This window comes from Globicephala melas, chromosome 3 (genome assembly GCF_963455315.2).
Source record: "Globicephala melas chromosome 3, mGloMel1.2, whole genome shotgun sequence".
NCBI classification, from domain to species: domain Eukaryota; kingdom Metazoa; phylum Chordata; class Mammalia; order Artiodactyla; family Delphinidae; genus Globicephala; species Globicephala melas.
In genome coordinates, this window is record NC_083316.1 from 161,138,777 (window position 1) to 161,160,694 (window position 21,918).

General features: G+C 40.2%; 2 protein-coding genes across 2 annotated transcripts in view; both read left to right on the forward strand.

Annotated features, from left to right (window-relative positions):
• The first annotated feature begins 239 nt into the window (after positions 1–239).
• Positions 240–12,008, forward strand: LOC115865316 (zinc finger protein 709-like). The gene is made up of 4 exons (XM_030879979.2): positions 240–399; positions 7,735–7,861; positions 8,067–8,127; positions 8,804–12,008. Exons 1-4 carry the CDS (start codon positions 397–399, stop codon positions 10,278–10,280), a joined length of 1,668 nt encoding a protein of 555 aa, XP_030735839.1. The 5' UTR covers positions 240–396; the 3' UTR covers positions 10,281–12,008.
• The window catches only part of LOC115865317 (zinc finger protein 709-like), a 41,035-nt gene continuing 27,182 nt past the window's right edge, over positions 8,066–21,918 (forward strand). Inside the window, exon 1 of the mRNA XM_030879980.2 lies at positions 8,066–8,127. The gene's annotated coding sequence lies outside the window, so the exon portion shown is untranslated. The remainder of the gene's footprint in view (positions 8,128–21,918) is intronic.

Consider the following 21,918-nt stretch of genomic DNA (forward strand, 5'->3'; position numbering starts at 1 on the left):
AGTTCACATCTAAGTGTCTGCCTTTCTTAACAAGAAGCACGGTTCCATGCCAGGGAATCCCAGGCCAGGGAAAAGTTCTGTTACAAACTTTAAGTGCCAGGCGAGGACAGATTCAATCCCAGCGGCGCTAAGTGATTCAACTGAGTCAGGCTGCCTCCCGCAGGTTGTCACTCAGGCACGAGGGGGCGGGGTATTGGAAATCTGTCCAACCGGGAGGCTGCTGAGGCAGGTGGGTGGGGCGATGCTCTGCACTGGCGTGGACGTCATTTCTTTCTCCAATTGCGCCTAGAGCCGCTGGCTGTGTGCGGTTCACTACCCCTGGAGAGCCCTCCATGTCACGTATCTGCACGGGTCTTTGGAGTCGTTAGGAAGGACTCAGACTCAGGAAAGCTCGAAATGGTGAGTGTGGTGCCCCAGGCTGCGGCCGCCGCGGAGGGACTGGTCGAAATCGGCCGAAGCCGGCCATCTTTTTGACACGGCCTCCTAGCGCTCCACGCCGGAGTCTACGGATACGCGGGGCCTGCGGCGCCGCTCGTACCTCTGTCCCCTCCGGCTCGCAGCGTGGGGATTGGCCCGGCAGCCGGGACCCCAGGCGTCCTGTTCTGTCACTTCGTGCAGGAACTTCCGCCCCGGCGTCTCTCTGCGCGGCTCTGCGCCCGCAGCCCCTCTTCTCTCCCGGATTGTGCTGTGAACTCGGGCGCCGTCTTCAGGTGACAATCGTGACTCGTTCTCCAGGATTCGGTCCTGGGATTATCTGTTCCCTGACGGGTCCCAGCCCCTCCTAGCTGCCCAGGGGGCACCCGTTTTCCTCTGAGTTTTCCAAATGTTTGGGAAGCAAAGTCTCAAATCAAAGGCCCGCGAGCAGAGTAGCTCTTTGTAGGGCTTGTAGTAAATCATTACATTTCCATGTTATTCCCCGTCTTCACAACGTCAGTTTCCCCTCTCCGATTCACATCGTCTGTCAACTGTTCATCTTCCGTGGTCCATTTCACACAAACCCAATATTTTAATTGTTTTTACTATTTGCGCAGAGTCGTGGATTGCATTGGGAAGGGGGGCGGTCGGTGTATGTTTTACAGGAGCGGGAAGCCAAGAATAACTACTTGGAAGTAGGTGTATGAAATTCTTTCTCCTCCCCGTTTTTTTTTCTGGGAAGACATACTATGGGAAGTCCTTTTGTCGAGGTTTTTTATGAAACTTTTCTGGACGATCTGTGCTGTGACCACTGCCCGTCCCTGGGTTAGTCCCCTTCAAAAGATTTATTCACTTATTTAAGTTTTTCTTTTCAATAGTGTAAAATGTATTTAATTAATAGAGCTTGAAAGACCATGTAAAATATTAACAAAGAGGTAAGAGAGTTGAATTTCAGGGGGAAAAAAATTTTCAGTATTACATTCCAGTTGTTAAGAATTTTTGTTTCACTTTTTTAATTCCCTGAGTAAGGTGAGTTCTTTTGGAGTCTCCTTTACTGTTCGTTGATTTCAAATGAAATGTCAGGATTTAGACTTGGAGACAAAAAGTATTCAAGTGTGATTACTTACGTACTAATTAAACTTGCCTTGGAAATAATAAATGACTGACATATTTTTCCTGAAAGTAATAGATCACTTGGGGTTTTCTGGGTGAATTAATAAAAGTGGCTGAGAATTTTCTTCTCATTTCCACGTACACACTGGGTTTGAGTGATTTTGCTGAATTGTCCAAACAGGGTTTCTGTATTTAAATGATCACTGGTGCTTACCGTATTTAAAGACTTGTTCTACTGTCACCACACTAATTTTAAGACATTTCCATCACTCCCAAAATGAACCTCATGTCCATTAGTAGTAACTCTCCCTTCTCATCCCGAGGCCTAGGAAATCACTAATCTATTTTCTGATTCTATATATTTGCCTTTCTGGGTATCTTACATAAAATATCAGTAGTGGTTGAGAGCGCCTGTAGTGGGGAGCAGAGCCTGAAGTCAGTATCTTCAAACTAAGGCCCCCTTTGAGCCTGCACAGGGAAGTGGATCTTCCTGGACATCCTCCTCCTGCCCAATCCTACCTGCTCACACCCACCAATGGTAGTCCTTATACTGTGAGAAGCTACAGAGCCCTGAAATCTGGGGGGTGCAAGTTCACAAGGGTATAGGGATGTTGCCCTTTCAGGGTGGTACTTGTGATTTCCTTTAGCCTAGGCATTTTTTTTTTTTTTTTTTTTTTTTTTTTTTGCGGTACTCGGGCCTCTCACCGCTGTGGCCTCTCTCGTTGCGGAGCACAGGCTCCGGACGCGCAGGCTCAGTGGCTATGGCTCATGGGCCCAGCCGCTCTGCGGCATGTGGCATCTTCCCGGACCGGGGCATGAACCCGTGTCCCCTGCATCGGCTGGCGGACTCTCAACCACTGCGCCACCAGGAAAGTCCTAGCCTAGGCATTTTAAATGTTATATTTGAGTGGTCCCTCCATGATAATAGGTGCACTCAGAGTGTAATTTGTGCCCATTGAGAAGTCTGTGAGGATGAGGTGTTCTGTCTCGTGGACAAAGGGTTTATGAATATGGGAGTCCATTTGGATCAGAACCTTAACCTGAATCAGGCTTAGAGTTTCCTGACTTGTGATAATGGAAGCCTGGGGTAGGGAGAGCTTCCCTGCTTACAGGACTGGGGAGGGTTTGTGGAGCTCCCAGAGTTTATTCCTGTGGCTGCCCAGGTGTCCCTGCCCTCATTGAGGGACTGACCGTTTACAGGAGTTTTATCTCAACCGGGCTTATCTAGACTCTCAAGTCTGTAAAGATGTTCAACTTTCTGAATATGGGCTTCCGAATTGTACGGACACAGCCTGCTTGTATGTTTTGATTCCAATATTTGTGTTTCTTTTCTTGGATTCCTTTATCCATTCAAGATTACAGCCCTTTGATTCTATTTTCCATTAACACTTGGGCTTTTAAAATCTATGTTGATTAACAAATACCATCTAAGGCAAGAAAATTGTGAGGTCAAGTAGAATTTTTGTTTCATTTAGACAAGAGAACCTCAAGACGTGGAATGGGTGCATTTAAGTTCTCAGGTGCTTTTCCATTTTTAGGTCAGTGTTTGTAAGTGCCTGTCCCTAGAGAACTTTAACAATTAAAAGTCCTCTAGTATTCCTAAAGCAAATGAATTTCTATTTTAATGGATGTGGGAGAAAAGAAGAAACAAATTCTATTTCAATTGATACGAGGAAAACACCTCAAAGTTTACGTCAATCTTTCAAATTCCTAGTCCATTTAAGGCTTAATTGCAAACCTAAAATACAGTGTAATATGCCACTTATTTCTGAAAATATCTCCAACGTTTACTGTAATGGCGAGAAAACCTATAATATCCTGTGTGCCTTTAGTTAGAAAGGGAGTTTTCATTTTTTTGTGGTTTACACTTTTATATCCATTACTGTTTAAAGGATCAAATCTTGCAGTGGTTTTCTATATAGAATGGTTAAAATTAAATTCCTAAGGGAAGAAATTAAGACTCCCTGCCCACATGTTGCCCCACTTCTCTGCTCTTAATGCCAGCCACCCTCAGATAACCAGTTTTGATTAAGCCTTCATCATCTTTTTAGTGTTTTTTTATATAAAACAATCCAGTGCAAATGCCTGTTTTTCTTAAAGTTTTTATTCTAGTAATGATTATTTGGGACCCACGTATTTGTTGTTTCACTACTGAAAGTTGAGCCTCACCCCCTGCCTTTCCCCTCGTGCCTCTTACTTGGACAGGCTGATAAGAAAGTGTGGAGGCTCCTGCCCTGTGAGCTGCTGTTTGCTGGGGAGATTTTCCTGTGCCCTGTGCTGCCCTGTGTTGCACTGCTGACCCCACCAAGCCTGGGCTGTATACAGGGAGGATACTGAGTTGAAAGGTTCTGTCAGTTTTTTGTACTTTGGGAGCAGGAATATGAGAATGGGGCCCTCCTTCCTGTGGTCCTGGGTTGATGTCTGAGAGGGAACCTATCTGTGTTTAGAGTGAAGGTGTGACTGAGGCTGGGTTTGCGCAGACATTAGTGCTGAGGGTAGGACTGGGGGAGTAGGAGGATGATTATACCCTGTGAATGAGGTGAGCCCAAAAAACGGTCACTACTTTCAAAAGAGCCGTTATTTTAGCGAAAGAGAAGAGACAGGGAAAGGCAGCCTGTAAGTGGTGAGATTCCAGAAGGCTCACCAAAACTTTTAAGTAACTCTGAGGCTGTTGCCCCTGCATCTGTTGCAACAAAGATCCTTAGCCTCTCGGTTACAGTCGACAACACTCACCGTCTCAGCTTGGCACAGCAAAGGGATTTGTTCAAACCCAACTTGAACTCGGGTTTCTTAAGCTCTATAAGGCAATCAGTGTCATGAGGAGACCTCTAGCCCTGCGAGCAGTGATGGGAGGCTCTCTGAGGAGGGCCTTAAGTTGGCCATAGGCTTCTGATGCAAGGCACTGTCCTAGGTCTCACATTAATATGCCATTAAAGCTGCAATTATCCCCCCATACTGGGATCTCTTACAAACAGAGGACTCCACTCAGGTGCCTATTATGGCTTTGGTACTGGAAACAGCACCCCAGGAGCTCAGCTCGGCCACTGACACCTACTTGTGATACGATGGAGCCAAACCTTGGCCGTTGGGCTTATGCTCCCTTGGAGAGATGACATTTCTTTCTTCAGTCCTTTGAAAGATGCTGTGGTGCTGTTGGAGCCACCCTCTCCAACACCTTGGTTCCCTGGGTAGCTGCCTGGGATTCACTGAATACACAGCTCTGGGGAGTGAATAGACTAAAGATGACAGTACACCCTGGAACATGATGGAGCTCAGTGGAGAGTTGCTCCCCTTCATCCCTTAGTTGAGACAGCCTTGATGAAGGACCAAAACCAACTGTCGCCACACCTAACCAAACATCAAGCAGTCATCAGGATGAGTTGTAATGAGTCAGTGCTCTTTTTTTAAAATAGACTTCAGCTTTTTTTAGGTTTACTAGGAAGCTGATCAGAAATTACAGAGTTCCCAAATAACGCCTCGGCATCCACACAGTAGTCATTATTCTTTAAATCTTGTATGACTGGTCCATTTGTTACAATTACTGAACCAATACTGATGCATTAAAGTGGGCAGGTGACATTAGCGTTGACTTTTTGTGTTGCATAATGTATGGATTTTGCAAATGTATAATAACATGTATTAATCATTTCTGCACATATAGTGTAATTTTACTTTCCTAAACTTCCTCTCTGCTTCAGAGATTGATTCATCGCTTCCTCTAATCCCGAAATCCTCCAGAACCAAAGATCATTTTCCTGTCTCATGCTTTTGTCTTTTCCAGAATGTCATATACTTGGAATCATGTTGTATATAGCTTTGTCAGATTGGGTTCTTTCACTTAGCAATATACTTTTATGCTTCCTCCATGTGTTTTCATAGCTCTACCTCATTTCTTTTCATCAGTGAACAGTATTTCATCGTATGGCTATACCACTCATTATTTATTTGACTCTTGAAAGATATCTTGCTTACCTCTGACTTATGCCAGTTATGAATAAAGCCCCTACAGGTGTTCGTGTATGGGTTTCATGTGAACCTAAGAGCTATAAGAGTTGAAGTCATTTGGACAGATAGCAAGGAGTGTGATTGCTGGATCTTACTCAGTATGTAGTGTTTTGAAAGGAAGCTCCTGTTTTCCACTGTAGGGCTACCAAATTCCATTTCCCCCAGTAATGAATGAGGATTTTCTTCACCTTTTCACCAATATTTGTTGTTTTGAGTGTTTTGCATTTTAGCCATTAAATAAGTGTGTAGTGATATCTCATTGTTTCATTTGCAATTTCCCATTGACATTTGATGTTGAGCACATTTTCATATTTCCTGTTTCCCTTCTGTATGTCTTCTTTGGGAAGCTGTTTGTTAGATATTCGGCCAGTTTTTCATTGGTGGTTTGTCTTCTTACTTTGACAATAATACTTTAGATATTTTGAATACCAGTCATTTATCATGTATGCATTTTATAAGGATTTTCTCCTATTCTGTGATTTTCACTCTCTTTACACTTTCTCTTGAAAGAGGCATTTTTCATTTTAATGAAGTGAAATTATACTTTTTTTTCCTTTTATAAATCTTGTGATTGTTGTTATATTTGATAATTTGTTACCAAACCCAAGGTGACCTAGATTTTGTTCTGTGATATTTTCCAAGAGTTTATTACTTTTGCATTTTACATTTTTCTCTCTAGCTTCTTACAGTGTATTCTCTTCGTTTTTTCCCTAGTTTGAATATGATATACTTTGATCTCCATTTCTGTGTTTTCATGTTTTCTGTTCACTGAGCTTCATGAACCTATAGGTATTGTCTATCATTAATTTTAGAAAACTCTTAGTTGTTACTTACATGTTCTATTTCTTTCTTTCTTTTCCTTTAGTTAATTTCATTATGTGTATCTTAAGTTTTGTGTTAAAGAAGGTTATGCCAGGCTTCATAAATATTGTGTTGTATCTTTTAGTTCTTTTTGGTCTTTTTGTTAGACTCTGGTGAAACAGATTCTTTTGGGTATAGGCGTTAAGAACTGAATATTTGGGTCATATTTTAAAAACATCTTTTCTTTTTTCCAGTTTTAGGACATTGGTTTGCCCTTTGAAGTCAGTGCTCTTATGTCTCTGGGAGGACTTGTTTATTTCAAGCTTTTAAATTCTCTTCTTGTGAGATTAAGAATCACAGCTTCTAAATTCATAAATCCCAGAACTAGATTTTCACCTGGCAGTAGCCAGTGTGGCTGCATGCCCAACACTTGTAGCTGAAATTGCAGAATGGAGACTTTATGTTGTGTTGGAGAAAACCACTGATGAAACCTATACATATTTTCTAATCATGGGAAAATTCACCATCACACTATTATGGACCTCAGTGAACCCCCTTGCAAACTGTAGCTCTTAAACTGTTCCTTAAGGACAGGCCCAGGGTATACTGTTAGGGTGTGATGAGAAGAGTTTTTCTGGCACGTAATTGCACTGTGTGTTCTAAAATTTGGCTGGAAGCAGCCCTGAGGCACATGAGTATAGGGATTTTGTGGTCTAATATAATATTGCTTCTTCCTCATGAGTGAGCTCTAAGTTTCAAATTTTCTAGCTGCATCAAATTATATATAGAGAGAAAGGAAAAATAGAGTCTTTGATAATTGTTACACAAGTAGAAGGCAATGGTTCCCCAGAAGAATATATTCAGGCGTCTGCGTCTGATTTCTTTAAAGGCCTGGAGGACTTTGAGAGAATGTGGCCAGCTGGGATTTGTTAAAAGTTCGATTTCTCCAGGCACCTGGACTCTGATGTTAGATGATGGGACTAGGAAAAAGCTTCCAGTTCTTGACAGTGTTTCTATTCATTGAAGCCTCATGAGTCTTGATCCTCTTCCTTATGAAATGCTGTAAATGGAGCATCATAGGAAGAAGATGAAAGAATTTTTTTCACAAGAAATTGATGTTCTTAAAATGATATTTGTTTTATTTGTACAGTATTTCTGTCATTTCCCTGCATTCTCTGGGCTCTGCCATTGTGATATAAGTGATAATGTGTAAATAATTTTCATTTTTTCATGATGCTGCTAAATTATTGAGGAAGTGTGGAGAGTAAGTTTCTCATGATCAAGTCATAGAATAACTTTGTAAATAACAGAATCGTACGTAAACTTCCTATAAATGAAGTGTGGATGTCTAGTTCTGTCAATCTCATGCGTCTCGGTGTACACATATTTTCGGTATTTTAGGACTCAGTGACCATAGAGGATGTGGCTGTGGACTTCACACTGGAGGAGTGGGCTTTATTGGGTCCTTCACAGAGGAAACTCTACAGAGATGTGATGCAGGAAACCTTAAGGAATCTGGCTGCAGTCGGTAAGAATGAAGAAATTCCCTAACTTTGTCAATTAGATAAGAAGTATTTCTTACCTGTCAATATTGTTCCAAGATGTGGAACGTGGAAAGGGAAGACATTGGTAAAGAAACTAGAAATGGTCAGAGCTCATCCTGGACCTAGAATCTAATAATTTTTCTATAATTTATAGTACTTTGGGATCATTTTTCTGGGTCTGCATTTCAGGAGCAAAACGGGAATATCATGACATTGAAGATCAGTACAAAAACCAGGGGAGAAAATTAAGGTGAGTCACACTTAAAATACAAAGCACCGTCTCGTGAGAATTGCAGTAATATTATGAAAAATTTAAAAGAAGCAACATAATAACCCTGCCTTCAAATTGAGGTTTGTTTGTTTGTTTTAATTTATTTTTGGCTGTGTTGGGTCTTCATTGCTATGTGCAGGCTTTCTCTAGTTGCAGCGAATAGGGGCTGCTGTTGGTTGCGCTGTGCGGGCTTCTCACTGTGGTGGCTTCTCTTGTTGCAGAGCACGGGCTCTAGGCTCACGGGCTTCAGTAGTTGTGGAACCTGGGCTTAGTTGCTGCACGGCGTGTGGGATCTTACCAGGCTAGCGCTTGAACCTGTGTCCCCTGCATTGGGAGGTGGATTCTTAACCACTGCACCACCAGGGAAGCCCCATATTGAGTTATTCTTAGAAAATGTTTCCCAAAAATATTTTCTTAAATGGGATATAAATATTTAGTGTTTGCAAAATAGTTCACTTGCAGTCATTAACAATGAAACCTATACTTGAATATCACTTTTTAATAGAAGGTGTGAAGTCCCATTGAGAACATTCAGTGTATTCAATTTCTAACAGTTCACACATGATAGAAAACCAGTTCCTATAATTCATAATAAATATAATAAATGTAAAATGATTAATGAAGAAGTCATTAATAATATTCTCATTTATTACAGAACTTTTATGGTAGAGAGATTCTGTAAAAGTAAAGACATTAGTTTATGTGGAGAAAATTTCAACCTTATTCCAAATATCAATCTGAACAAGAAAACTCCTGGATTACAACCATGTGAATGCAGTGCATGTGGAACAGTCTTCATGGATCATTCATCCCTTAATAGACACATGAGATGTCACATTGAACACAAAACACGAGAGTATCAAAAATATGGTGTAAAGCCATATAAATGTAAAGAATGTCGGAAAGCATTCATTTATCCTGGTTCTCTACGAATGCATGAAAGGAGTCACACTGGAGAGAAACCCTATGAATGTAAGCAATGTGGAAAAGCATTTCCATATCAGAAATCCTTCCGAACACATAAAAGAATTCACAGTGGAGAGAAACCCTATGAATGCAAGCAATGTGGTAAAAGATTCAGTGCTCAAAAACGTTTCCAAATACATGAAAGTAATCACACTGGGAAAAAACCATATGAATGTAAGGAATGTGGGAAGGCCTTCACGTGGGAAACAAGCTTTCGACAACACATGGTAACACACACTGGAGATGGATTTTATAAATGTAAGAAATGTGAGAAGGCATTCATTTATCCCAGTTGTCTTCGAATGCATGAAAGGAGTCACAACGGAGAGAAACCCTATCAATGTAAACAATGTGGAAAAGCCTTTAAAAGTCCTGAAACTATTCAAATACATGAAAGAATTCACAGAGGAGAGAAACCCTATGAATGTAAGCAGTGTGGCAAAGCCTTTAATTATTTCAGTTCCTTCCAAATACACAAAAGAAATCACACAGGAGAGACACTGTATGTATGTAAAACATGTTCTAAAGTACTGAGTACTGCCAGTTCTCTTCGAAATCATGAAAGAATCCACACTGGAGAAAAGCCCTATAAGTGTAAAGAATGTGGGAAAGCCTTCACATGGCAAAAAACCTTTCGAAAACATATGATAACACACACTAGAGATGGACCTTATAAATGTAAAAAATGTGAGAGAGTATTCATTAATCCCAGTTCTCTTAAAATACATGAAAGGATTCACAGTGGAGAGAAACCATATCAATGTAAACAATGTGGCAAAGCCTTTAGTTACTACTGTTCCTTACGAGTACACAGAAGAACTCACACTGGAGAGAAACCCTATGTATGTAAACAATGTGGAAAAGCCTTTAGTTGTAATGAAAGCCTTCAAACACATGAAAGAATTCACACAGGAGAGAAACCGTATCAATGTAAACACTGTGAGAAAGCCTACAGATACCACAGTTCTCTTCGAACCCATGAAAGGAGTCACACTGGAGAGAAACCTTATCAATGTAAACAATGTGGTAAATGTTTTAGTTCAAAAAAAGGTTTCAAAGTTCATGAAAGAACCCATACTGGAGAAAAACCCTATGAATGTAAAATATGTGGGAAAACCTTCCGTTCCACTTATGTTCAACTGCATGAAAGAATTCACACTGGATAAAAAACCTATCAATGTCAGGAATGTGGGAAGGCCTTCATTTATCTCTCAATCATTTGAAGACACATGAGACTGCACACTGCATAGAAAACATATAAAGTGTGGAGAATGGGAAAGGCTTCTCTGATCTCAGTAGTTTAAAAGGATGAAAGGATTCCCTAGATAAAACTGCATTTGTAAACAGCCTGGGTAACAACTTCAGTTGGCCAACATCATGTATGAGAATTTCCATGAAGAAGAAGTATAAATGTAAATAACATGAGATAACTTAATGGAAAGTACTCCATGCCTAATGTTCCAGAAAACCTTCAATATGAAAGAGGTTTTTTTTAAGTTTTATAAATATGTTGTTTAGTAAGGATCTTTCTTCAAGTGTATCCTTGAACAGTGGATTTCTCCTAATTTTAGAAATGAATATTAATGTGAGGTAATTGTGTACATCGTCTTTCAACAATAGTACATAAGATTTAAAGGTAGTGATTTTTCCTTTAATCAGATAATGATTATTTTTCTTTCCATTTTAACCCTGTTGGATCCATGGGTGAACTTAAGTGTATTTCTTTTTTTTCCTTTTTTTTTTTTTTTTTTTGGCTGTGCCATGCGTCATGTGGGATCTTAGTCCCTTTACCAGTGATCAAACCTGCACCCCCTGCAATGGGAGCACAGAGTCTTAACCACTGGATTGCCAGGGAAGTCCACAAGTGCATTTCTAATATGCAGTTAGTCTTAAATTTTTATAATGTTCTATTCATTCTCAGTTAATGAGCCATTGTAAAATGGCAGTTTGGTATTTGTTGGGTTATGCCTAGTAGCTTTGTGTGGCAGTTCCTGGATATTCATAATCTATTATATATAGTACCCTTTTCACTGAGAAAGATACTTTTTGGTGGTGGTGAGTATAGGAACCTTTTTTCATTTTCCATTATACTAAACACTTGGAATAAATTTTATATATGGGAAAGATGTCAAAAAATATAGTTTCATGTAAGTTATGCTTTGTATTTCCTTCTGACTGGTATTTGGTGAATAAACTATGAGACTTGTGATAATACAAAAAAATCTATGGAGTTGGAGATATCTTGCCTGTGAGTAATATTAAGATCTAGACTTTCCATAATCCATCCCCTTTTTCGTTCCATATCAGCATTCACCAATAGCTCACCTGTGTGTGATTTAAAAGCAGGTACAAAGAAGATACTCTTCAGATACTGGAATCCCCACACTGGTAGAGAGGCAGATTCATAGGAGCTTCAGTGACACCATCTTCCACCTTATTTTCCAGACTCTGTCCTTATAGTCAAGAGTGTCGTTAACACCACCAACAAATGTTTGATTTCCATTTTTATGGATATATAGTTTCCCCTGCTGTCTTCATACCTTCTACATCAGAGATGCATCAGAGTTTGAATTTTTTCTGTAAGGGCTCTTGTGTCCACTGTCTAAGTATTCCAGTGTTTTATGGTTGGGAATATTCTCTGATTCCACTCTTCTCTGGATTATATCTTCATAATGTCTAATTTGTGTAGGAAACACTTTGTGCTGTTAATAGTGCTAGTGAGTATGTGTTCCTGACTCACCATAGCATTTACAATGGTGCCACCAAAAAGAATGACATGGGAGTTTGTTTCTCTGCTGCGTTGTACGGTGGCTTCCTTGACCCATTGTTTACATGTGAGAATAAGCACCTTCCGTCAGGAAGATGGTGGGTTTTTCCTGTTAATTGTAGCTGAATATAACCCCTCAATGTGTTTTTTATTTTATATAATTAAAACTGAATTTTTTTGTAAAACAGTTTTTGTAGTCGTTTCAAATATTTTACCAATTCTTTGATGCTTTCGTTAGTTAACACATGTTGTTTTTCATTTCCTCAAAGAATATATTGAAGTACCCATTTTATAAATATTCAGAAAAACTTGCAGTTTTCTTCATTTGATCATTATACAATATGAGTCTGTGAATTTTTATCCTGTGAATAGAAGGTCAGCTACTTTATCCTCAGGCCATTTCTTATTTTTAGTTACAGTTTTGTCCTGGATCTAATTTCTACTCATCTGCAAAAGTTTAATCTTGGGTTTTTTTCGGTGCTGTCTTGCCAGTGATCACAAGATCATACCTCTAGTCAAATACGGGGGCAAAACGAATTCAATTAAGAATTATTACAGGCAGGCTTCCCTGGTGGGGCAGTGGTTAAGAATCCGCCTGCCAATTCAGGGGACATGGGTTCGAGCCCTGACCTGGGAAGATCCAACATCCCGTGGAGCACCTAAGCCTGTGCACCACAACTACTGAGCCTGCGCCCTAGAGCCCATGAGCCACAACTACTGAGCCCACGCACCTAGAGCCCTGCTCAGCAACAAGAGAAGCCCGCACACCACAATGAAGAGTAGCCCTGCTTGCCGCAACTAGAGAAAGCCTGCACGCAGCAAGGAAGACCCAACACAGCCAAAAATAAATTTTAAAAAAAAAGAATCTGTACATATACAACTGAATCACTTTGCTGTACAGCAGAAATTAACACAATATTGTAAACTATACAATAAAAATTACAAAAGAGACTGATTACAAATCCTATAAGACTGTGGTGTGTAACAGTAACGGTGTTCAAAAGGACTTCTTATAGGAATTTTACTTGTGTTAGAGGATTTGATTGTTGTTCAAGGTAGCAAGAAGTATTGAATGCTTTTAGGCGGTTAACTTTATTTTATCATTGGTGATCATAAATCATTTTCTTGAAAGCAAGAACATTCTCGTGGAGCTAAACTTAATTGCTAAGAAACTTTATTCAATTATGTTAGAAGAGGGGGCTGTTGGTCATTTTTATGATTTTTAATTTTATCTTTTATCACTATTAGAGACAGGTTATAAAATACATAGATTCATTTCTTAGTATGCTAGGTAATATTTTTATAATCTCTTTTGTGACATAACCAAGGCCTATAAATTTAGGCAAATTGTGAGACAATAAAAAGCTAGCAAGAGAGAAAGATAGGACTGCTATGCCAGTGAACCCTTCTGAAGGACTATACTCTTTTCTTTAAACATTAATTTTATTGAACTACAGTTGATTTACAATGTATTAACTTCTGTTGTACAGCAAAGTGATTCAGTTATATATACATATATATTTATTTATTTATATTTTTTTCAGTTTATTACAGTTTATAATAGGATGTTGAATACAGTACCCTGTGCTATAAAGTAAGACCTTGTTGTTTATCTGTTCAATGTATAATACTTTGCATCTGCTAATTCCAAACTCCTAGTTCATCCCTCCACCATTTCCTCTCCCCCTTGGCAACCACAAGTCTATTCTCTATGTGTGTGAGTCTGTTTCTGTTCCATAGATAAGTTCATTTGTGTCATATTTTAGATTCCACATGTAAGTGATAGCATTTGGTATTTGTCTTTCTCTCCCTGACTTAACTTCACTTAGTGTGATAATCTCTAGGTTCATCCATGTTGTGCAAATGGCATTATTTCATTCTTTTTTATGGCCAAGTAGTAGTCCATTGTATATATTAACCACATCTTCTTTATCCATTCACCTGTCGATGGACGTTTAAGCTGATTCCATCTCTTGGCTATTGTGAATAGTGCTGCTGTGAGCATAGGGATGGATGTATCTTTTTAATTTATTTATTTTTGGCTGCATTGGGTCTTTGTTGCTGCGTGCAGGCTTTCTCTAGTTGTGGCGAGTGGGGGCTACTTTTCACGGTGATGCACAGGCTTCTCATCACAGTGACTTCTCTTGTTGCGGAGCACGGGCTCTAGGTGCAGAGGCTTCAGTAGTTGTGGCACGTGGGCTCAGTAGTTGTGGCTCACGGGCTTAGTTGCTCTGCAGCATGTGGGATCTTCCCAGACCAGGGCTTGAACCCATGTCCCCTGCATTGGCAGGCGGATTCTTAACCACTGTGCCACCAGGGAAGCCCCAGATGTATCTTTTAGAATTGTAGTTTTCTCCAGATATTAACCTAGGAGTGGGATTGCAGGATCATATAATCTGCATGTTCTTTTTTTTAAAATATATTTATTTATTTGGTTGTGCCAGGTCTTAGTTGCGGCAGGCGGGCTCCTTAGTTGCGGCTCGCAGACTCCTTAGTTGTGGCATGCATGTGGGTTATAGTTCCCTGACCAGGGATCGAACCTGGGCCCCCTGCATTGGGAGCATGGAGTCTTTATCCACTGCGCCACCAGGGAAGTCACTCATCTACATATTCTTAATTCAGTACACCAGCTCTGGCTTCTCACTATAGGGGGAACAGGTTTTATTAAACTAATGCAAGCACTTGAGATTTCCCTGGTGGCACAATGGTTGGGACTCTGCACTTCCAATTCAAGGGGCCTGAGTCCAATCCCTGGTCAGGGAAATAGATCCCATGTGCATGCTGCAACTAAGAGTTCGCATGCCACAACTAAGGATCCCATGAGCTGCAACTAAGGAGCCCGCCTGCCACAACTAAGAGCCAGCACAACCAAATAAATAAATATTGAAAAAATAAAGTAATAATGCAGGCACTCACTGAACAAATAAGCACATAACAATAAAAATCTCCAGAAGGAATGGGTCCAGTTCCCAAAGTTGCTACATTATATTTCCTAAACTATCTAGTTTATATCAAAAATATGAGACATGTAAACAAACAGGAAGGTAAACCATACAGTGAGAATAAAGAGCAATAGAAAAGTGACCCAACTCTTACAAGGAGACTGCAGTAAAATTGCCAGGTGATGTCTCAGCAGAAAACAGGGAAGCCAGAAGGCAGAGGGAAACATTCAAAGTGCGCTAGGAAAAAAGGCTGTCAACCAACAATCCTATATTCAAAACTACCTTCTGAAAAAAGATGGCAAAATAAGGACTCTCTCAGATCAACAAAAAGTGAAAGAATATATTGATAGCCAATTGCCTCACGGGAATTACTGGAGTTCTTCAGGCTGATAGCAGGGGACTCCACAAGATAATTCATATCAACATAAAGAAACAAAAACACCTGTACAGGTAATTCTGTAGCCAGAAAAGGCAGAATCAATACATATTTTCTCTTTTAGCAGATGTCAAAAGTACTGTGTAAAATCCTATGTATGTAATGTGTTACTAGGCCATTATATATAGCAGTGTAATATTTATGTAGTATGTTTGCCATTAAAAAGCACAAAGGTGGGAGTAACTGTACTAGGCTAAGGAGATGACCACAGATTGTACATAAGTGTGAGAAAATATTTCCGGGTTATATCATAAGTTGATATAATCTGCATAACAGTAATAAAAATGGCAAAAAGGAATAGAGCTTTATATGAGTAATGTTTCCATATATCACTGGAATTATGCTAGCATAAATCTGAGTCTCATTTTTAAAATTAATACATATATGTTAAATGAGCAACCTCTAAAAAATTTTTAAATGTATAATGGAGATGTCATTTAAAAATGAAAGTGGATGGGCTTTCCTGGTGGTGCAGTGGTTGAGAGTCCGCCTGCTGATGCAAGGGACACGGGTTCGTGCCCCGGTCCGGGAGGATCCCACATGCCGCGGAGCGGCTGGGCCCGTGAGCCATAGCCGCTGAGCCTGCGCGTCCGGAGCCTGTGCTCCACAGCGGGAGAGGCCACAGCAGTGAGAGGCCCGCGTATCGCAAAAAAAAAAAGAAAGTGGAAACTTGAAAATATTCACTTAATGTAAAAGAAGGCCTTAAGAACTAAAAACAACATGAGAATTGTAGGATACAGAAAGTAAAATGGCAGGTATAATTGCCACTATGTATTAATACTAAATGTGAGTGGTTTACATAGCCCAAACAGGAGGAAGAGATTGTCATCTCAGATTAAACAAAGAAACCATGATCTAAATATGTGCTATGTAGAGGAAGCACACTTTTGATTCAAAGACACCAACAAATTGAAAATAAAAGCCTGTGATAGATATATCTGTGAACAACACCAACATGAAGACTGGAGAGATTATACAAATATTAGGCAAAATGGACTTGAATACAAAAGGTATCATTAGGCATATTGAGGGACATTACATCATTCCAACATGGTCGAACTTTATGGCTTGTATCTAAAACAGAACCTTGAAAAAATTATTATAGCCATTAATATCTCTACTAGCAGAGAAGGAAGACCTCAAATCAGTACCCTGTATGTACTTCAAGAGACTGTAAAGATGAGGTCTTAAACACAAGGAGAAAAGGAATTAATACAAATTAAAGTAGAAATGAGTGAAACAGGGAATAGTAAAACTGTAGAGAAAACCAGTGAACCCAAAAGTGAGTTTGTTACCCAAAAGCTGGGTTTGCCTCTTGGTGGGTGTTAGGCAAAAGACACATCCAAGCCAAAGGTGTGGAGAGGAAAGGATTTATTTGCAGCAAGTAAGGAGAACACAGGGATCTTTCCCAAAGCAGTGTCACTCAGAACAGCAAAACTGGAGAACTTCTAAGCTATGGGTACATGCATATTCTGAAGGGGCTTGAGAAGAGAATTCAGCCAGGAATTTGGGCAAAGGTTCACAGAGTCCAAGCTTTAGTTGACTGAAGTCAGGAGGGTCAACACCATCATTCCATCCTTCACTTGGGGGCCTTAGGTCCTGCAGAACTCAAAGACATGTATCAGATTTTTATGTGTACCCTTGAGGAACTAGGACGCTGTTTTATCCCTGACCTATGGTTACTTGATCCTTTTCTTTTGTTCTTACATTCCCTTATTTTGGTTAATTACTGAGATCTATTCAAGGGCAAGCATTCCGGCCAAGCTTAGATCACAAAATGGCTTAGGCCAGAAATGGCTTCTTGTCTGTCAAGAAAGTCATGCCTGGTTCTCTTCCTCTAGGGACCCCCTTACCCTGTCTTCTTACAAGTTCTTACAAATTGACAAATCTTTAGCTAGATAGATCTAGAGAGAAAGAGGGTATATTCACATTCATAGAATCACAAAGAATGAGGGATATGACTATGGACATTACAGAAATAAAAAGGATTATAAAGGAATTCAATGAACAACTGTATGCCAAAATATAAGATAACTTAGAAGAAATGCATAAATTCCTCAGGAGAAACAAGCAACTGAGACTAACTCAAGACAAAAAGCAAAATCAGAATAGAACTATAGAGTGAAGTGGTTGAGTTGGTAAACAAAAAACACCCATAAAATAAATCTAGGCTCTACTTTTGTGTAAGTGGCTTCAACACTAAGTTCTCCAAAAATTTTAAAGAAGATTTGTTACTGCATTAGACTGGAGACTCCCCTCCTGGGACCCTAGCTGAACCAACACCCCCCTGCCCCCGAACCCTCACTGGGTCAGGGAGTTCTTTCCTGCTCAGGTTTGAGCTGCCAATAAGGAAACTGAGTTTGGTGCAAGCAAGACAGGCTTTTATTCAATGGCCAGAGAAAGAGAAGGGGGAGCTAATGCTCTAAAGACACCTTCTCTCTGATTACAAGTGAGGACAAGCTTTTTATAGAAGTGGGTGGTGACTTCCCTGGCAGGCCAGTGGTTAAGACTTCACCTCCAAGATAGGGGATGTGGGTTCAGTCCCTGATCCAGGAGCTGAGATCCCACATGCCTCACAGCCAAAAACCAAAACATAAAACAGAAGCAATACTGTAACAAATCCAATAAAGACTTTAAAAATGGTCCACATCAAAAAAAAAAAAAAGAAATGGGTGAAGGTGCTTATATGAGGCAGGAGTCTTTTGTCTTCCTGATTCATGGAAATGGGTGGAGATTTCCCAGGATGCAATTCGTGCCTCTATTCTGACAGTCTGTGGTGCAGGGGGAGGGTGATATTATTATTACAATGATATGGTAAAGAGCTGTAAAGTGATATTTGTCCCAATTTTGAAGTTCAGTCAGATTATTCTGGATTCTCATCATTAATGTTTCCTGGGTCTGAGTCCCTACTAACGACTCCATGACCAGCACAGATCACAGGGCGACAGATGATATGTGACAGTCTCCAGAGCAAGTGAACCATACACAGCGTTCGACCTCTGCCAGGCCTTGGGAGAAAAAAAGGACATTCACGTGGGTGCGGAGCAACGCCCCACCAACCTGCCTCAGGGGACTCCGGGTTGGACAGATCGCAATACCCCGCCCCCTTGTCCTGAGTGACAACCTGCGAGAGGAAGCCTGACCCGGCAAAACCACGCTTAGGCGCTGGGATTGAACCTACACTCGCCTGGCACAATGTAGGGAAGAAGAGGGGCTACGGGTGCAGAGCTGCGGGGAGAGGCTCCAGGGTGGAAATTCCTATGAGAAGTAACGGGACAGGACGCCCGGGGTCCTGGCTTTGGGGGCCAACCCCCTCCCCACAGCTGGAGGGGACTGAGGTCCGAGCGGTACCCCAAACCCACAAGTATCCACTGATTCCAACGGTGACCATGAAGAGGCCAGTTCAAAAGATGTCCAGTTCCGACCAGCCCCTCTCTGCGTCTCGGCACCCCAGGGCACCACACTCACCATTTCGAGGTTTCCTGGGTCAGAGTCCCTTCTAACGACTCCAATGACTAGTGCGTATATGTGAGGGTCTCCAGAGCCTGGGAAGCTTACACAGCGTGCTACCTTATGTGTGGTGGGAGAAAGGACTTCTAAGCTGGTCTGAGGGTCGCCCCACCCACCTGCCTGAGAGGCCTCCTGGTTGGACAGATTCCAATACTGAATTAAGGATATGCAGATTACGACCTGCTGAATAAGGTGGCACACCCCGTTATTGACCTTAAAAATAAAATGGTCATTTATTTTACCAGTAAAAATGGGTTTATGGGGAAATAGAAAAGGACTGCAGCTCCTGAGTTGCAAGCAAGCTACAACAGAAGCCATAGTCAAGACCAACAAACAAAGCAGAGGAACATTATTTCACTGAGAAAAAGAAGGAAGTTGGGAAGGGTTATTTTAATGGAAACTCCATTGGAGAAAAACAAGAGTTCAGGGTGATGACAGTTGCTCACTGGGTGAGTAGTTGAAGGGGTCGATTTATTGTAGGAGATATAATATGCATTCTTTTTCTATGTGGCCTATAATGGGTCATTCTTTTGTGATGCAGATTCTATTGCTGGGGTGTGTAATTAAACTGACAATTCCTCCTGTAACTGAGGTGGAGAAGATCTGGGTTAGAGCTCCCCTGATTAACAGATTGAAAAATAAAAACCACATGATCATCTCAATAGATGTAGGAAAAGATTTTGAAAACATTCAACATCCGTCTATGATAAAAACTTTTCAAAATGGGTGTGCACAGGGAACGTACATCAACATAATACAGACCATACATGACAAACTCACAGTTAATATACTCAATGGTGAAAAGCTGAAAGCATATCCTCTAAGACCAGGAAAAATACAAGGATGCCCACTCTCATCACATTTATTCAAAATAGCATTGGGAGTTGTAGCCACAGCAATCAGACACAAAAAAGAAATAAAAAGAATCCAAACAGAAAAGGAAGAAGTAAAAATGTTGCTGCTTTCAGATGACATGATACTATACATACCAAATCTAAAGATGCCACCTAAACACTACCAGAGCTCAACAATGAATTCAGTAAAGTTGCAGTATAAAAAAATAATACACAGAAATCTGTTGCATTTCTATACAGTAAAAACAAACTATCAGAAAGAGAAATGTAGGAAACAATCCAATTTACCATCCCATGAAAAAGAATAAAATACCTAGGAATAAACCTATGTTGTAGGTAAGAAGACCTGTACTTGGAAAACTGTAAGACACTGATGAAAGAAACTGAAGACAACACAAACAGATGTTGAGATATACTGTGTTCATGGACTGGAAGAATTAATACTGTTAAAATGACCATAACACACAAGGCAATCTACAGATTCAATGCAATTCGTTTCAAAATATCAATGACATTTATCACAGAACAGGAACAAATAATTCTAAAATTTGTTTGGAAACTCTGAATAGCTGAAACAATCTTGAGAAACAAGAGCAGAGCTGGAGGAATCATGCTTCATGACTTCAGACCAAACTACAAATGTACTGTAATCAAACATTATAGCATTGGCACCAAAACATCCACAAAGATCAATGGAAGAGAATAAGAGTCCAGAAAAAAATCCACCCAATTATGGTCAGTTAATCTACAAAAAGGAACAAGAATATACAATGGAGAAAAGAAACTCCCTTCAATAAGTGGTGCCGGGAAAACTGGACAGCTACATGTAAAACAATGAAATTAGAACATTCTCTAACACCATGTACAAAAATAAACTGGATTAAAGATCTAAATATAGTGCTTCCCTGGTTGCACAGTGGTTAAGAATCTGCCCACCAATGCAGGGGCCACGGGATCAAGCCCTGGTCCCGGAAGATCCCACATGCCATGGAGCAACTACACTACTGAGCCTGCGCTCTAGATCCCGCCAGCCACAACTACTGAGCCCGTATGTCACAACTACTGAATCCCGTGTGCCTAGAGCCCATGCTCCACAAAAGAAGCCACTGCAATGAAAAGCCTGTGCACTACAACGAAGAGTAGCCCCCACTTACCGCGACTAGAGAAAGCTGGCATGCAGCAACGAAGACCCAAAAGCAGCCAAGAATAAAATTAATTAATTAATTATAAAAATAAATAAATATAAGACAAGAAACCAGAAATCTTCTAGAGGAAAAGACAGGCAGACTTGCACCTAAATCATAGCAATATTTTTTTGGATATGTCTTTGAAATCAAAGGAAATAAAAGCAAAAATAAACAAATTGAACCAAATTAAACTTAAAAGCTGTGACACAGCAAAGGAAACCATGGACAAAACACAAAGAACACCTACTGAATAGGAGAAAATATTTCCAAATCGTGTGACTGATAAGGCGTTAATAATATCCAAAACACGTAAAAAGTTCACACGACTGGACAATCGATTTAAAACTAGACAAAAGACCTGAATAGACATTTTTCCAAAGAGGGCATTCAGATGGCGAACAGGCACATGAGAAGTTGCTCAATGTCATTAATCATCAGAGAAATGCAAATTAAAACCACAATTAGATGTCACCTCACATCTGTCAGGATGGTTATCACCAAAAAGAAAACAAATAACAAGTGTTGGTGAGGAAGTGGAGAAAGTGAACCCTCCTACACTGTTGGTGGAAATGTAAAGTGTTGCAGGCACTCTGAAAAACAGTATGGAGAGTTCTCAGAAAACTAAGAATAGAACTGCCATATGACCCAGCAATTCCACTCCTGGGTATGTATATCCAGAAAAAACTGGAAACACTAATTCAAAAACATGCATGCACCCCAATGTTCACAGCAGCATTATTTACAACTGCCAAGATATGGAAGCAACCTAAGTGTCCATTAACAGGAGAATGGACAAAGAAGATGGGGTATATATATGCAATGAAATACTACTCAGCCATAAAAAAGAATGTATTTTGTGATTTGAAACAACATAGATGGACTTAGAGGGTATTAAGCTAAGTGAAATAAGTCACACAGAGAAAGACAAATACTGTATGATATCACTTATATGTGGAATCTAAAAAATAAAAAAAAAACCAAGAGGATATAACAAAAAAGACAAAGACTCATAGATACAGAAAGCAAACTAGTGCATACTTGTAGGGACAGGGTAAGGGGGAGAGGCAAGACAGGGGTAGGGAATTAAGAGGTACAAACTATTATGTAT